The sequence below is a fragment of the Petaurus breviceps genome, unplaced genomic scaffold (genome assembly GCF_028583685.1).
Source record: "Petaurus breviceps papuanus isolate PSGF00001 unplaced genomic scaffold, PetGlider_PUasm1.0 90845, whole genome shotgun sequence".
NCBI lineage: Eukaryota > Metazoa > Chordata > Mammalia > Diprotodontia > Petauridae > Petaurus > Petaurus breviceps.
In genome coordinates this window covers 3,855,995-3,874,729 of record NW_027187359.1, presented here as the reverse complement: position 1 = coordinate 3,874,729, position 18,735 = coordinate 3,855,995, and the positions used below count along the sequence as shown (strand labels likewise).

The 18,735-nt window shown below is 39.5% G+C and overlaps 1 protein-coding gene across 2 annotated transcripts in view; it reads left to right on the top strand.

Moving 5' to 3' along the window:
• EPHX2 (epoxide hydrolase 2) overlaps nucleotides 1–18,735 on the top strand; it is a 121,308-nt gene that overhangs the window by 84,336 nt on the left and 18,237 nt on the right. For both annotated transcript variants that reach the window (XM_069071947.1, XM_069071946.1), the window contains 3 exons: nucleotides 2,483–2,509; nucleotides 4,316–4,401; nucleotides 6,380–6,491. In XM_069071947.1, coding sequence (XP_068928048.1) covers nucleotides 2,483–2,509; nucleotides 4,316–4,401; nucleotides 6,380–6,491 — 225 coding nt within the window. The remainder of the gene's footprint in view (nucleotides 1–2,482; nucleotides 2,510–4,315; nucleotides 4,402–6,379; nucleotides 6,492–18,735) is intronic.

The following is an 18,735-nucleotide window of genomic DNA, read 5'->3' as shown; positions in this document are numbered from 1 at the left end:
CAAGACCTTATCACCAACACTGTCTTCCATTTATCTAAATGTAATCAAACTTTGTGGCATTGAATAGACTATGTAACTGTAAGGAGAAGAAACAGAATGTTAGAATGACAAAGGTTATGTGTGGTACAGAGTGCTGGACTGATATAGACTTATCCTCTCCAAGTTAAATATTTGCATTCAACAAAAGCAGTGATCCCAAGGAAAGACAATTACCAGAAGACTTAATGTCAACAGATTAGCGTGCTCCTCTGAGTAGGAACATTTCATTGCTAACTTGGAGGGAAAGTTTAATTGACTCATAGTTAGCAACAGTGGAACAGAAAAGGAGTGGGAAACTTTCAGAGATGTGGTGTATAGCACTGTATTTATTCATCTGGGCCAAAACACTCACAAACATCAATGTTGGTTTGACAAAAGTGATGAGGAAATTCATAGGCTGCTAAATGAAAAACAACTTCACAGGTTTTTCCAGCAGGATAGTTCATCTGTCTCTAAGAAGGCAGTATTTAAATCCAGCAGAAATAAAATGGAAGTGAAGCTTAGAGAGATGTGGGATTCTTGGCTCAGTAAGAAGTCAGATGAAATTCAGTTTTATACTGATAGCAGCAATCCAAAGTGCTTTTAAAGTCCTAAAGGTTATTTATGGAGCAGAGATCTATGGTGTAGCACTCACACAAGACAGGTCACCTGGAGGTCAGAATGCAAGGACTCTCTCAAGGTCTCTGAAGAATTTTGGAATAGATTATATGATATAGGAGACACTGCCAAAGGACTGCCCAGCATCGTGTGCCTACATCAAAGAAGGCTCTGTACTCTGTGAGCAAAACAGAATTGTGGTAGCTCAAAAGAAACATGAGATGCACATATTTAGAGAGATCTCCATTCTTAACGTTCATGTGGACTATTTGTGCCCAACATGTAGTAGAACCTTCTGAGCTCATATTGGTCTGATCAGCCACAGTCAGACACACTGTACTTGACTCTAATATAGTGATGTCCTTTGGTCCTCTTCGAGAACAAAGGATGACAACCAACCAACCATGATTAGACCACATCTACAGTACTGAGTTCCATACTGAGGAGAAATTTTTGGAGTGACATTCATAAGTGAAAGCATATCTAGAGGAAGGCAGGTAAGAACTGAGGGTCTTGAAATCATGACCATATCAGGATCGTTTGAACGAACTAGAGATGTTTAGGCTACAGTAGAGTAGACCCTAGTAGAGGAGGATAGCTCTCTTCAACTATTTGAAGGATCATCTATGCAGATAAGGGATTAATTTTTTTCTGTTTGACCCCAGAGGACAAAACCAGGAATGGTGGGTGGAAGTTGCAATGAAGCAAATTTAGGCTTGAATTCAGGAAATAAATTGGAACAATTAGAGTTATTCAAAAATAGAAAGAACTGTTTCAGGAGTTTGTGGATTTCCCCTTATGAGAATTCCAGAAGAATCTAGATGACCAATTGTTGGATATGTTGCAGTGGGGATTTTTTTTTCAGGTATGAGCTGGATGAGATGGCTACCAGGTTGTTTATGATGGTGAAATTCCGTGTTTCTGTGATAACCCAATAAGCATTTGTTATACACCAACAATGTGTGAGGCACTGTGCTGGGAACTGAAGATACAGAGACAAAACAAAAAATAGTCCCCGCCCTTAAGAAGCTGACATTACCTTCAATTTACACTGTATATATATCTTACATATACAAAGTTGTTTGCATTTTTTTCCCATTTGATTGTGAGCTTCTTGAGGGTGGGGGCTATTTTTGCTTCTTGTTTTATCTCCAATGCTTAGTGCAGTGACTGCATATAGCAGGCACTTAATAAAACTTTATTGACTATGATTACTAGGAGAGATACTAGAGTATAAGTGAACCCTCTTGTCATGCCTTTGGACTTTTGCTAGTAATGACAACCGTCCCTAAGTGGGGGGATTAATTGGGCAAAAGGAGATATTCAAAGAGGTAGGGTAATGCTTGAAATGCAGCAGATAACATGATATCTGTCTTGGAAGAGTTTACAGTCTAACAGAAGAACAAGACTAAGACATATAACAAAGAAGACATACATGGAAGGTACAAAAATATGTACTAAAGAAATTGTAGCAGGACAGAAATTGTCTGTAAACTACTTTGCAGACCTTAAAGTGATATTTAGCATTTTTTCTTCAAAGTTATTATTTTCATTAGCTCATTCTTCTCATCTATTTCAACGTTGGGATAGAAATGGTCCTAAAACAAGTGGCCATGTTGCTATTATCCCTTTAGAGTCAATCTTCTATTGACTTTTGCAAGGTAGATAAAAGAACTGCTTTTTCTTTAGTTGAATAAAAGTATTTGCATTAGTGTTATTGTTATCCCTATAGAGGTAAGTGATTCCAAAATCAGGATTATAAGACTAGATACCTGAGTGAAGGTGAATAGGCATGTTTGAGGTATTGAGGGGACATTTCTAACTTTTCTTATTTTTTCTTCCTTAGGAAATGATTACTTTCCTGGATAAGTTGGTAAGAAATTCTCAACCTTGAGTCAGTCATTCTAGGGTGGAAATAATCAGTGAAGCACTCATGAAAGGAATGTGTGATTTGAGGTGGACCTTGCAAGGTAGCCAGAATTCTAAGGGGAGGAGAAAGAAAGGAGAAAGATTTACTGTGGAGAAGTGGTGGAAGCAGGTGATGGGAAAAGAATATGTGATGGGGTGATAGATTTAGAGCTGGAATGTATTTTGGAGATCATTGAGTACAAATATCTCACTTTATAAATAAGGAAACAGAGACCCAGTGAGATTGAATAACTTACCCAAGATCACACAGAAAGTAAGTAGCAGAATAGATATTCCAGCCAGGATCCTCTGATTCTAATCCCATGCTATTTCCAGGTCAGGGATAGGAAATAGAGAGTTAACCATATGTTATTTATAGTTGAAGTAATCAGAACAGATGAAATCTCCAAGAAAAAGATTGTTGAAAGAGAAGTGAAAAGTAGAAGTCTGAGGAGCCTTTTAGGGTACATTTAGGGTATGAGAAAGTAGATACAAAAAAGACCAGTAGTTCTAGTGATAAGAAAATCAGGACTATGTAGTATAGGAACTAAAGGAAAGTTTCTTTTGTTTTTTAAAATTCTTTTAGTTAACAAGCTTTTATTATCTCTCACCCCACTGAATAAAAAAAGAAAAAAGGAAAAACCCTTGTAATCTATATACAGAGTCCAGGAAAACAGATTCCCACACTGACCGTTATGAAACTATGGCTCTCCTTCTGTATCTTGAGCCCATTGTCCTGCTGTCAGGAGATGGGTAGAATACTGTGTCATTGATTGGTTCTTTGGAATCATGGTTAATCATTGCATTGATTAGAATTCTTAAATCTTTCAAAGTTGTTTGTCTTTACAGTATTGTTATTGTAGAAATAGTTTTTCTGGTTCTTCTCACTTTGCACTGCATCAGTACATATAAGTCTTCCCAGGTTCCCCTGAAACCAGAAGGAATTCACAAAGGGTACAATAGGGAGTGGGGAGTATTCAGTGATATCAGACATCAAGAAGAATGAACGCTGAAAAAACGCTGCTGGATTTGGACATTATTGGTAACCTGCTGAAGTACAATTCAGAAGGGTGATTGGAATGAAGTCAAACTATTAGTCATTCTACATTTTTTGTTAAGTGTCTGCTATGTGCCAGGCACTGTTCTGGGCATAGAAAAATAATCCCTCCACTTGAGTTCAATGTTGGGGTATCATAGAGAAGGCAGTGAATTTTGGCCACTTATTCAAAAAGTTTGCCAGGTGGGAAATGAGATGTGAGCCTTAATGATTTAGAATTATCAGGTGGAAAGTCTTGGGAATTGAGAGACCCTTTAAATTTGACAGCAAGTCAGAAGTTAGTGGAGACATAGAGATCAACCAGGGGGTGGATAATTGAGAGAGCAGAGTTCTTGAAGAAGTGAAAACAAACAAGAACAGGAGACAGGAGTGGGGTTCATTTTAGAAAAGGGTTGGGAAAACTCCCTTTGAAATAGGATGGAAGAGAGAATGGGTGGGTATAGCATCAAATAGGTTTTGAAGGAGAGAAGATGAAGGATCTCATCTAAGTTGGGACTAGAGGAGAACGGAGGTTGGGATAGCTGTTATGAGGATTATTTTAGAAAATCCATGAGAGATAAATAAAAAGATCACTGAGCAGCAGAGTGTGAGACAAAGCTCTATTTTGGAACCTCGTTTAGCAAGAATTCTTATTGTTTAGGGGCTGGGAACTGCCCCATTTGCTGACCTATACTCCTTTCCAGACTTCATCTCATATATGTTTCTATTATTCAGGGCATTTCTCAAGCAGTGTTTATTGGCCATGACTGGGGTGGTTTCCTGGTGTGGAACATGGCCGTCTTCCATCCAGAGCGAGTAAGGTAACTACAGAACACAGACAGTGGGGTGGAGTGGAGCCAGCAGAGGTGGAAAGACTACCCCTTATAGAAATCCATCTTACCCTACAAGAAAGTAAAGGGGAATAGGGTAAGGGAAGGGATGGGGGAATATATGAGAGGGCAGACTGGGGAAGGAGTAATCAGTATGCTTGCCATCTTGGGGTAGGGGTAGGGGAAATATGGGGAGAAAATTTGTAGCTCAAAATCCTGTGGACATGAATGTTGAAAACTAAAATAAATAAATAAATTCTGGGGAAAAAAAGAGCACTCTTTCTGGGTCTCAATGTCCTAAACTAGAGTGAGGAACCTGTGACCTTGAGGCCACATGTGGCTTTCTAGGTCTTTGGGTACAACCTTTTGACTAAGTTCAAATTTTATAGAACAAATCAGATTCAGTCAAAAGGCCACACTTAAGGGTCTAGAAGGCCACATGTGGCCTGAAGGCCACAGGTTTCCCTCCCCTGTGACCTAAACTATATTATGAGAAAATAAAACACTATGACTTCTAAGGACTCATAACTGTATTTTTTAAAATTTGTGATGTAGTTTCACTTATGATAAAATTCCCTTTTCAGTATTTTTTTGTACCTCATTCCTTGGTGTTAGGTAGTAATTTTTCAGTCATGTCTGACTCTTTGTGACCCCATTTAGGGCTTTCTTGGCAAAGGTAATACTGTTCTAGATATTTTGTTGTTGTTTTTCAGTTGTGTCCAACTCTTCTTGGCAAAGATACTGTATGGTTTGCCATTTCCCTATTTTACAGACAAGGAACTGAGATAAATAGGGGTTAAGTGACTTGCTCAGGGCGACACAGCTAGTAAAGTCTGAGCCCAGGTTTGAACTCAGATCTCTTAGATCTTCCTGACTTCAGGCCAATGCTATCTAGCTACCCTAATATACTCAGTAGGTCCTAAAGTTTTACAGCAGGGTTACCCTATCACCACCGTTTCCTGTCATAATCTTTATTGATTACTGAACCCTGATAGCCTTCCTATAGTTTCAGTGGTGAGGACCTGGTCCTGAATTGTCATCTTAAGCCCCACCCTTTCCAAAAACAAATTTCATATTGCCATTCACTAAGTTCATGTGGATATCATCTGTAGAGAGCCCTTTGATTCCACAATTGCATCTTGGTTCTTTAGTGGGTTCCAACTAGAGGTAAGCCATTTTGGGTTGCATTTAATCAATCTGATGGGACGTATCTATTACCAGCTTTTACTATTTCTCAGTTAAGTGATGTCTGCTTATTATAAGAGTATTTCTGTAGGTTTTTTTTCATGTATTCTAAGAATGTCTGTCAGTCCTTTTGGAAATGAAAGTTTTAATCTTTTACGACTACCTTTGGGTAATAAGCCCTGTGTTTTCTTAATATCATGCAGGTTTTTGTTAGGATTCTTCCAAATCTGTAATGGTCTATTTTACAATTCCGAGGATGTACAATTAAAACCAGCATTGGATAGGGATCAGTTATTTTAAATGTATTGTGACACCAAACTTAGAGTCAGAAAGACCTGGACTCAAATACTTTCTTGTGTGCTTAATAGCTGTATGACTCTAGGCAAGTCATTTAAGATCTCTATGCCTCAGTTTCCTCATCTGTAAAATGAGAGAGGTCAGTGGCTTCTGAGATCCCTTTTAGTTCTAAATCTATAATCTATATTCTTCTAGTTCAGCTTTGATTTCTGGGTGGCAAAAATCTCTTACATATTCAGCCACAGTCTTCTCATTGGTGTCTTTACACTTGGTGTGTCTTGCTTGGAGGAGACCAAGGTATCGTTAGATATTACTGTCAATCATTTGGTCCAATATGACTTCTAGATTCAAATTTGAAACCTTTAGTCTTAGCCTAATTTTTCCTTTTTAGACTTATTAAATTCAAATGACATTTATTATTAGCATTATTAGTGTTAGCATTATTGTCTCCTTAGGGTTCACTAAGACCCTCTGTTTTGTTTTCTAGGGCAGTGGGCAGTCTGAATACACCCTTCAATCCAGCAGATCCAGCTGTGCCTTTGATAGAGAAGATCAAATCCAACCCAATCTTTCATTACCAACTCTACTTCCAAGAACCAGTAAGTTGAAGGACTTGAGAACAATAATGCTCACTTATTTCTCCCCCTTTTTTCCCCTCTTCTTCTACCCCAGTCTCTGCCAAGGTGTTTCATATGTTTTCGTTTTCTACTATTTTCTGGCTTCGTGAGTCAAAGAGAGTTTTTTGTTCCTTCCTGATATATTGAGAGCTAGAGCGTAGTTAGTCCATTAAAGCATTGTGCTGGGTGCTTGGAACTAAATAGCCCCTGCCTTCAAGGGGCTAATGTTCTATTTGGGTGATACAATGCCAACACATATAAGAAAATACAAAGTAATTGGAGGAATGGATTTTTTTTGATAACTTGGGGATCAGAAAAGCCATTGTATGGGAAGTGGCAGCTAAGGTGACCCTTGAAGGGAGGTTGGAATTCTAAAAAGTGGAAATGAAGAGAGAATGTATCCTGAGTCAGAGAATGCCATTTATGGAGAGCAGCAAGTAGGTTCATTTTGCTGAAACATGAGTATATAAGGGAGGATAATGTTAAATCAGTCTGGAAAGATATATTAGAAACAGATTGGGAAAAAGGTTTTTTCATAATATTATTTTATTTTTTCTCCAATTACATATAAAAACAATTTTTAACATTTGTAAGTTTTGAGCTCCAAATTCTGTCCCTTCCTTTCTTCCTGAGATGGTAAGCAATCTGATATAGGTTATGCATGTATAATCATGTAAAACATTTGCATGTTAGTCATTTTGTGGAAGAAAGAAAGGAAAAAAGAAAAAGAAAGGAAGGATGAAAGAGAGAGAGAGAGAGAGAGAGAGAGAGAGAGAGAGAGAGAGAGAGAAATTGAAAAACAGTTCACTTTGGTCTATATTCAAATGATATCAATTCTTCCTTTGGAGGAAGATAGCATTTTTTATCATGAATCCTTCATCACCATCTTGGATTATTGAATTGCTGAAAATAGCTAAGTCATTCACAGTTAATCATTGTATAATATTGCTCTTACTCTGTACAGTGTTCTCCTAATTCTGCTCACTTTACTCTGTTCATGTAAGTCTTTCCAGGTTTTTCTGAAATCATTCTGCTCATCATTTCTTATGGCACAATAATATCCCATTACAATAATATACCACAACTTATTCAGCCATTCCCCAACTGAGGGACCCCCCTGATTTCCAATTTTTAACCACCACAAAAAGAGCTGCTGTAAATATTTTTTTCTCTATTTTAAAAATCTCTTTCGGATACAGACCTAGTAATGGTATTGCTGGATCAGAGGGTATATACGGTTTTATAGCCCTTTGGGCATAGTTCCAAATTGCTCTCCAGAATGCTTGGATTAGTTTACAACTCCACCAACAATGCATTAATGTCTCAGTTTTCCCGCATCCCGCCCCCTACCCACCCACCCAACATCTATCATTTTAGAAAAGAGTTTTAAATGCCAGACAGGAATTTGTATTTTATCCTACAGGGAATAGGGAGACACTGAAGCTTCTTGTGAAGGTGAGTGACATGGTCAGACCTGGATTTTGGGAATATCACTTTGGCAGACATGTGGAGAATTGGGGTGTGGCTCTAAGGTGATAGGAGACAAGCAGAGTCACTACCTGATATTACAATATTATGTATTGCACTCAGATCTATTGAAATGATACTTAGGAATAGTGAAGGTTGTAGGGTTGCATGTGTCTATGCTACAGAGCCAAGGGCAACTTTTCTTTGTGTTGAGCATTGCCCCATGAGATCAGATTATTCCAGGGACAGGAGTATCTTCCTGACACTTATTATTGTCTAGACACTTCTAGACACTTAATATTCCCAAACTGGGTACCCTAGAATCCACTCAAGCCAGTATCACTGGACAGTGACTACGGGAGGTGAGGGGTAAAGACAATCATTTATGTAGTGCTCGCTTTGATCCAGGCACAGTGCTAAGTGCTTTACAAATATTATCTCAATCAATTTTCACAATAACCCTGGTAGGTAGGTGCTATTATTATCCCCATTTTATAGATGAGGAAACTGAAGGAGACAGACTGACTTCCTTCAGGGGGAGTGTCTGAAACTGAGGCTAACTTCATTTGGTCTGATTAACCTGAACCCTTCTAAATTAAAGGCAGATGAACAGGATTTAAATCAGCTTAGTCCCTGCTTGGGGCTTTCTCTCTGATCTAAAAGGCAGTAGTCTTTGGGTTCAAATCCTTTTTGACTGAATGGTCTTAGGAAAGCTCCTTCACCCTCCTCTGTGCTCCCTTCTCAGGGAGTGGTGCCCAAAGATGACCAAGTGTGACAGCTTCCCCTCCAAGGACCCCTAGGAGTCCCAGTGATGTTGTTATTGCCCCTGTGAGCCTGCTGTGCCCACCAAGGTTTTCCCATCCTGAATTATGGTTTTTATCCCTTCTTGACTTCCACCAGGCCCGGAGGCCTTCTGTCTCTCTTGTTTTTCTTGTGCTCAGAACATTTCTCTGCTGTGAAGTCTCCTATTTTGTTGCTGAGTGTTCTCACCCTCCTTCAGTGTGATTTCACATACTGAATAAGTGAATGAATGAATGAATGAATGAACAAGCATTTATTAAGTACTTACTCCATGCCAGGTACTGTTTATTTAAATTTAAATAAGTAATAAAATAAAATAAATTAATAATAATAAAAATAATATAATAAAAAATAAATGATAGTAAAAATAAATTAAATTAATTAAAAATTAAAAATTTTGTTTTATAAATATCTTTTGTTTTCACATCCCCTTCATTTCCAAATAATTTTTTTCCCCTCCTACACCCTGTGAACAAAACCTTGTAACAATGATTTGAAAAGAAAGGGAAAAAGCAAGTCAGCAAAATCAGCCGGCACATCACGGCTGGCGTCTGGCAGTCTGTGCAGCATCCCCCACAAAGCACCTTCTCAGCTATTCTATTGAGCGCTGTCATTACACACATTCAGAGATGGGATTTTGTGTATTTATGGGCTTCCTGGTTTTGCTTATTTTGTTCCTTATCAATTCATAGAATAATAATGTAGTGAGTTATTCTGCTGTTAGTGCCCCAGAGTACCCAGACCTGCCAGCTCCATTTCCCCCAATGGTACTGGGGTAAGCCAAAGGGGATATAGTCCCCAGTGACAAATATCCCAGTTCCATTTAAATAATTAACTTCAATTAGCTTTTACAAGAGGATATTTGGGGCAGCTGGGTGGCACAGTGGATAAAGCATCAGCCCTGGAGTCAGGAAGACCTGAGTTCAATCCAGCCTCAGACACTTATAGCTGTCTGACTCTGGGCAAGTCACTTCCCCCCCCCCCCAAAAAAAAAGAGGATATTTACTTTGAAGATATAGTAAGAATGGAAATACAAGTGTTTCCCTATAATACTACAGGCACAATTTCCCCAAGACCAGCTCAGTCTCTGGAAAGAGTGGACTCAGACTTAATATAGTTTCTGCATAGCACTGGTCCCACAAAGTTCATGTCTAGATCACAGCCAATACCGCTGGACGAGCCCTTGTATCTGCTTCTGCTGACCTGGGGCTTGAAGGTTACTCTTCAGTGAAAATTTGAATTGGCCGGCTACGATACCAGCACAGTCACCATTCCTAAGTGGACTGATGAACTACTCTCCTGACCTTTCAGAACTGGTGAGGCCCTAGCCTAAAATGGAAGAATAGTTGCTAAGGCAAAAGAACAAGGTTCCTGTTCATGTTGGCTTCAGGAGGGAGTGTGCCTGTGACCTCTCCTTTTATAGCATTGTCTCACACCAGAATGCCATCAGACTACAAGAAGCCAAACCAAGAAAAGAAGGGATGAGGTCAGCAAGGGCCTTTGCAATGCCATTCCTCACAGCCTCTGTCTCCTTCTGGCTATAAAACTGCGGCCAATCACAGATGCCCCCGTTTACCACATTTTTAGCAAACAGAGCCAATTAGAGAATGTTTGTCTTTTGTCCACAGGGGAGTTGCATCAGCTAAGCCCTCTGTACACGCTTGTAAGAACTGGGTTCATTGGCCATGTGTTCTTTTCTTCCTGCTTGTTGAGACCTGATACCTGTTGCAATAAGATCACACTTCTGGGACTAGAAAGAACCTTCAAGGTCATCTCACCCAACCCTCCCATTTTACAGATGAAAAAATTGAGGTCCAGGAATGTTTTGACTTGCCTAAGATTACCCATCAGAGGAATTAGAGGCAGGATCAAGTGAAGACAGAGTTCCTGTACATCTTTCCACGTTTCTCTGAATTCTTCACATTTATCATTTGTTATGGTGCCTTAATTTCCTGTTGCATTCATGTACCACATTTCTTTTAGCCATTTCCCAGGTGCTGGGCATCTACTTGGTTCTCAGTTATTTGCTACCATAAAAAATTCTGGCTCAAATATTTCAGTGCATAGAGGACATTTCTTCCTACCTTTGAATTCCTTGAAGACCGTGCTTAGTCAAAGAGAGCTCTAGGTCATAGTTTATGGACATTTTAGTCACTTTTTCTAAGGCATAATTCTAAATTGCTTTGAATGGGAATTTCTTGGGTAGAGAATTCACATGATGAAAGTGGTGTCCCAGGATTATTAGGGGTGTGGATTGAAAATGGGAAACACTGGAGGCATAGACACAAGCCAAAAGGCTGTTAGAGAAATCTAGGCTAAAAGTGATGCGTAAAGTATTGATCAATATTCTCGCTAATTTTTTTTTTAAGTTAGGAACAGGGTAAAAGGCCTTGGATAGCCTGCCAAGTGCCCTGCCACGTGGGAGGCTCAAAGTCCCTGAGTCACCCTGAACAAGTCACGAGGGAGCCTCAATTCCCTGTCCAAGTTAGACCTGCAGCAAAGAGCTGAAAACCCTCTTTTTCTGCCTGTGGAGAATTTGATGAAGCAAGCACTGCTGCCCCAGACATTCCCACTTCCCACTCCACAACCAGCTCTGGGATCCCTGCTCTCTCCTCCCAGTGCTCAAACTGGACAAAAACCTCTTGAAATTCATCCTGCTTTACCATTTTTTGCCACCTGGTTCTACCCAGGACCCCAGCAGATGGGACCTATGAACCTGACTGACCTGTTACTGACAAGATTCCCCCTCCACCAGGCTTACTTGCTTATTTTCTTTCTGCCTGCTCTGATGTTGTGCTGGTCAGCTCTGTGGAGCAGTGGATAGAAAGCCTGGCCTGGACTCAGGAGTTGTTCATCTGTTTCAGTTGTGTCTGACTCTTTGTGACCCCATTTGGTATTTTCTTGACAAAGATACTGGAGTGGTTTGACATTTCCTTCTCCAGCTCATTTTACAGATGAGGGAAATGAGCCCAGGATTTGCTCATCCCGCCTCAGACACTGACTGTTGTGACCCTGGGCAAGCTACTTAATCTCTTTTTGACTCAGTTTCTTTATCTGTAAAATGGGGGTAATGATAGCATCTACTTTCCAGAGTTGTTGTGCGTACCAAATGAGATAATAATTGTAAGTAAGTACAATATAAATTAGCTATTATGATTCTGTTTTGTGGTGCTCTGCCTCCAAGCACACCAGTTGTCTCCTTAGAAGCACCATCCATTGATTAAGGCTGTAACTAATGGTCTCAGCAGTCACCCCTATTTCCCAAGCCATGCCTTAGGGAACATAGAATTCAAGGAGTAGACTAGAACCTACACTAGACTTCCCTTTCTCTCCAAAACCAGGGCTGTTAATGGTTGTTGAGAAAACTGAGGCAAGAAAGGTTAAGTGACTCGTCCAGGGTCACACATCTAAGTAAGTATCTGAAGCCAGATTTGTTTTTGTTTTTTGCTTTTTGGAGGGCAGTTGGGGTTAAGTGACTTGCCCAGGGTCACATGGCTAGTTTTTGTGTTAAGTGTCTGAGGCCGGATTTGAACCCAGGTCCTCCTGACTCCCGGGCCAGTGCTCTTATTCACTGCACTACCAGCCTCCTCCTGAAGCCAGATTTGAAATCAGAAAGGTGAGCATGCCCCAAACCATCTGAGCCTTGGATTTGTTTGCCACAAGAACAAACCCCCAAACCTGAGATAGTTTTAGAAGGAAATGTATTTGGTCATTTGGCAGAGAAGAGAGTGGGAAGGTGTGTCTGCCTCTTCAGTTTCTGGGAGTTTTACAATACAGAGAGTTCAGACAGGAGTTTAAAGGCATTACCTGATGGGCCTCTTAAGTAGTAAGTAGTCTTCAGAGAAGGGTAGTCTGAAATATGTATCAGTAGGTAAATTAATCTAATTTGGGGCACCCGAAACACAATCTTTGAGTGGAACCCAGAACAAAACAAAGCCCTGGGTAGGATCGAAGCATCCCTTACAGACATCTGGCTTCCCTAGAGTGTCTCTGAGGTCAGCCTGACTCTACAATGAACTTTGGGGTTAGACAGTTTTCTAGCCACATAAAGCTAGATTCAAACAATATTAATAAATGATAAATAATAAAATATTTTCCCACATGATCTTGCCCCTGGCACCATAAGTGGCATATAAAGCATATTGCAACCTTTCCATATACTTTCCCTTAGAATCCCAAATCTCAAATGGCATTAAGATGTGGGATGAGTAGAGTTGAGCATTGTAAGTTATAATCGGTCATAGCAGAGTTAATTCATTGCAATTTTAATGATGCACAATTAGAATTGTGTAGGTACAAATGGCATATTGATGCAAATGAATCTAATTACTGTTACTTTTATTTGGCTAAACTAAATATTTTTATTTTTTAATACATATGTTTTATTTTTTCCCCAGTTATATGCTAAAACAGTTTTTTTTAAACATTTTAAAAATAATTTTGAGTTCCAAATTCTATCCTTCCCTCGCCCCCTCTGAGATGGTAAGCAATCAGGTATAGGTTATACGTGTGCAATCATTTCCCTAGCAGTTATTTTGTATAAGAAGACTCCAATAAAAAAAAAAGAAACTGAAAAATAGCATACTTCAGTCTGTATTCAAAAAAAGTAATTTCTTTCTCTGGACATGGATACTGTGCTTCATCATTAGTCCTTTGGGGTTGTCTTGGATCATTGTGTTGCTGAGAATACTGTCATTCACAGTTCATTGTACAATATTGTTACGGTATACAACATTCTCCTGGTTCTGCTCACTTCACTTTGCATCATTTCATGTAAGTCTTTCCAAGTTTTTCTAAAACCATCCTGCTTGTCATTTCTTACAGCACAATAATATTCCATCATAATCATATACCACAGCTTGTTTAGCTATTCCCCAATTAATGGGCAGAAACTAAATATTTTTAAAGTTAGTAGAAGGGAGAAAGGAAAGTACAGAAATTCACTCTTATGCTTCCTGAACCCTGACTTCCCTGCTTTTCTCTCAGGATCCACTTATAGTCTGGGTATGTAAACAGGGGAGCAAAACACTTCTTTCCCTTCATTCTTCCTGGGGTTAACCTTATGTAGGATCCTATGAACACAAAGAGAGAGTTGAAAGGACCCTGGAAGTCATGTAACCAGAGCAGGATGATAAGTATCTCATTCTTTTAAAAAAATATAATAAATCATCAAAAGAAAAAAAAACCCAACACTCATGTACTAAGATCCTGGGGAAGGGAATTTTTTCCCCAGGTCTTCCCGTTCTTGTGCTCAAAGTATTTCTTGGGCTGTTTGTATAGTCATCTCTTTTCTTTCAATACCCTCTGACCTTTTTTTTTTTTGCTCCTATTCTGTGTCTACTCATTGATTTCTGATCCTTAGCCATTATCTATGGTTACACTTACCATATGCCTAAAGTAGCTCTTGGGAGCAGCTAGGTGGCACAGTGGATAGAGTACTGGACCTGGAGTCAGCAAGATTCATCCTCCTGCAAATCCAGGCTCAGATACTTACTAGCTCTGTGACCCTGGGCAAGTCACATTAACCCTGTTTGCCTCAGTTTCCTCATCTGTAAAATGAGATGGAGAAGGAAATGGCAAACCACTCTAGTATCTCTGCCAAGAAAACCTCAAATGGGGACACAAATAGTTGGACACAATTGAACAGCAAGTGATCCCTATTCCCAGAGACGTCTTAGTAGAGAGATTTTCTTTAATTGAAGAGATCTAGACTAGGAAAATGTCTGATTTTTAAAGGTTATTAAAGAAATATCATGTTTTTAAAAATACAAGTCCATGTGGTACTGATTGAGGCAGGTGGGTTTGAAATGTCCTTTTTAAAAAAATGAGCCCTTGGGTTAATTTTGTTCTTAAGAATAAATACCTGACGGGGCAGCCAGGTGGCTCAGTGAGTAAGAGCACCGACTCCAGTGTCGGGATGACCTGGGGATCAAATCTGGGCTCAGACACTTAGCACCACACCCAGAAATAACTGGCCGTGTAACCTTGAGCAAGTTACTTAACCCTGATTGCTTTAAAAAAAAAAAAAAAGAATAAATACCTGAAATCTATTCCAGGTCATAGTTTAACCAGCAAAAGTATTGGGAGAAGCAGACAGAGAAAGAAGCCTCATGGAGGAACCCTTGCAAAACTAAAAAGCAAACTTACACAAAGACTTAATGAGGCGTTTGGAAAGACAGTAAATCTTTTGGCCCCCCTGGGAAGCCTCAGATGATTACCCTCCCTCCTTCCAGGTAATGCCCTCTTGTCAGCAGAGCAATTTTTTGATGAATTGGAAAACTCTAGGCCATTAGATCTAAGGAACAATCTGTGATTTCTAAGGCCCCGAGGATATAATGGTTGGGACTCCAGCCTCATCCATGCCTCCTGGACTGCTGTATGTAGCTGTACATATACTATCAGAGCCCCAATAGCACCATGAAGAATTGGGAATTTTTTTTTTAAAGTTTCTTCAGTATCTGGAAATATTGGATCAGCTTTTGCGATTCTGTGATCAGATACTGGCCAAGCTGATTAATGGCCACTTGGGAACCTTATGTTTTTTCCTATTCAGTTCAAGAGAACTATTGTTCAATTACTTTTCAATTGTGTCCAGCTTTTTGTGATCCCATTTGGGGTTTTCTTGGCAAATATACTGGAGTAGTTTGCTCTTTCCTTCTCCAGCTTATTTTACAGTTGAGGAAACTGAGGTAAACAGGGTTAAGTGACTTGCCCAGGGTTGCTTAGCTAGTAAGTGTCTGAGGCTAGATTTGAACTCAGGTCTTTCCTTTGCTCTATCCATTGTGCCTACTACTAGCTGCACAGGTACTGCTTTGTATGAGATGCTGTTAGATTATAGAGATATAAAGACAAAGCAGAATCAGTCCTTGCTTTTGATTTTGTCACTTGGCACATAATAAGTCCTTAATAAATGTTTGTTGATTGACTGATGGAAAATGAAGTATAAAATATGTAGGACATACTACCTGGATCACTTACTCTCCCAAAGATAGACAGGTTGCCTCAGGTATATGTGTGTGTGTGTGTTTTCGTTTTTTAATTTTTTTGGAGGAAAGAACACTAGCAACCAGAGGTTTCAGAATAGGCTTCTTATAGGAGGTGACCTTCAAGCTGAGCTTTGAAGGAAATAAGGGATTCCTAAAGGCAAAGGTGAGAGGTACATTCTAGGCATGGAGATGCATTTCATTAGGGATAGGCTTTCCCTGACTTTCAAGGGAACAACTGGCCATTCCAATCAATTTATGAATCTTCTAAGTTCCTTGAATTAATGGGAAAAGACTGGAATACTTCTGACTAGTTCCAGTGCCACAATATACATTATAACAAGAGTCTTTGGAAATGAGAAATAATAATTGTTATTATTATGTTTTATTATGCTGTATTAACTTGTATAAACTAAAAAGAAGCATAAAAGTACATAGATCCCTGTAGAGTAAGATTATATAATCATAGATTTAGAGCTGGAAAGGTTCTTAGAGGCCATTTAATACACCTCATTTTATAGATGAAGGAAGGAACTGAGGCCTATAAAGGTTAAGTGACATGCCTAAGGTCATACAGATAGTAAGGATCAGAGCTAGCATTTGAACTCGGAACCTCTGATTCCAAATCAGGCATGCTTTCCTTTATATCACTTGGCCTTCTGCATCCTTCACCTCCCTTCCTTTGCAACTAAAAACAGTTAAAGAGATTGACAGTGCATACAGTATTTCCCATGCATAGCACCCCCATAACTACCATCTCTGCAAGGAAAGAGGGAGGTGCATTCCCTTGTCTCTTCAGGGGACAAATGGGTTATTTTGATTATATCATTTCAGCTTCTTTTTATTCATTGCTCCCTTTACATCGTCTTGCTTAGTGAAGGTGTATATTGTCATCCTGCTTCCACTTTCTTCACTCCACATCATGCAAATCCTCCCATGTTCCCCTGACTTTCTTTCTTCTAATCCTAAACCATATTCATTTACCTATTCCCCAGTGTTCCCAATTCTCTTCCAGCCTTCATTTGGCTTCTGGGAAAAGAGAAGTAGTAAAAAATCATATTAAAACCACAGTCAATTAATAACATCAGACTTGGATTTAGGAGTTCTTGTTCCAGCTCTGGCAGTATCTAATTTTGCCCTTAAGCAATGTACTGCACAGCTCTGGGCCTCAGTTTTTTCATTGCAAAGCAAAGGAGTCCCACTAGATGACCTACTAGATGGCCAACAGTAGGTCCCAGGCCAAGCCCCATTTGGTCATTGTCTGGGCCCTGATTGGCTCAGAGTGAATGTAAACAGAAATTGTTTCTGTTTAATCACTATTTGGGTGTTGCTACAGTCAAACTGAGACCTGTTTAAGATCTTAGATTAAAAAGGCCAAGGTCTCCCACTCTATCCTGGTCATCTCCAGTTGTCCTGATCTCTATCTTGCCACTGGGCCCAGATGGCTCTGGAGGAGAAAGTGAGACTGGTGACTTTGCATAACTCTCCCTCACTTAAATTCAATTCATTGCATATCATGGCATCACCTCCTTGATGTCATGGTCCTCTAAATTGAATAGAAGAGCACAGAGTGGAGAAAGATTGTAGGAAAGAGAAAATAATAAGTTGGAGAAAAAAAGTAAATATTTAACTCCAAGGGAGAGTCAGAGGAATTGGACTCCCTCAGTCTAGAAAGCCTCCTCTTTTCCTTCCTTTTCTTTCCTTATAACCTTACATTGTTGTAAGGTCAATTTTCAAGGCCAGGTGCTTATTCTAAAGAACAATGGGAACTCTTTCTTCTAGGCTTTTAACTCACCAAATTTATAAGTACAGCAGGGCTAAGTACATTTATCTCTCTATCACTACAGAATTATATTGTCTTCTTTTTAAAAAAATTTTTATTGCTGTCTTTTGTTGCTATTTTTTATATCACTGGAATTTCTCTCAGTATTCCTCCTCTTCCCCCACCTAGAGAGCTGTCTCCTATAGCAAACAGTAGGCTGAAAAAGTATCCTCAGTATCTTTGAATTCTAAGCACCCTTTGATCACCTTATTGTTTTTGTTTTTTTGTTTGTTTTGCTTTTTGGAGGGCAATTGGGGTTAAGTGACTTGCCCAAAGTCACACAGCTAGTAAGTGTGTCAAGTGTCTGAGGCCAGATTTGAACTCAGGTCCTCCTGACTCCAGGGCCGGTTCTCTATTCACTGCGCCACCCAGCTGCCCCAATCACCTTATTTGTTAAGCACTGTAATGCCAATCATGGCAGCATACCTGAGGACTGCTGCTGTGAATAATTTTAAGGGTCTAATTGTATAGTATAATGAACTCTATTCAGCAATAAACTAAACATTGTTCAATAAAGCATAACATTCATAGCAACATCCTTGAGCAAAACATATATCTATCTATATATTATATATCTATATCTCTCTATATCTATATCATAATACTAAGTATATCATATGGCACATAGATATATCATTGTATTCAGTAACTGTAGCGGCAAGCACCCCAGTGTCCCCAGGGTGCCTGCTCACATAGGTTCTTGGATCTGCTTTGTTAAAGGAAAGCAACTCAAAATGGGTTAACAAGCTTACTTTAATCAGTCAGACATATATCGTTTACCTTGTTCAGGAGAAAAGGTCAGCACCCTGAACCTCAAAGTATACAGGCATAATTATCAAGACAGAAACATCAAGTAGACAGATTTCCAAATTGTCCAAACATTACATCCATACCCAGTCAACATCTGGGTTTCCACATTCTGGGTTTTTCAAAGCCGGGGGACTCTCAACAACGGCTTCCCAGAATTCAGATCAAATCACAGAATACTTCTCAAAGTGAGTCCCAAAACAAAGCTACACATCAGGGCTTATATAGCCTTCTCCTGGCTAGGAGAATGTAACAACCTTATTGACTCACTGGCCAATCAAGAAGTATCTACTGAAAAACAAGCCTCCCACCCCAGGCTTCAGGTGCACATTAGCCTAGGGGCAGG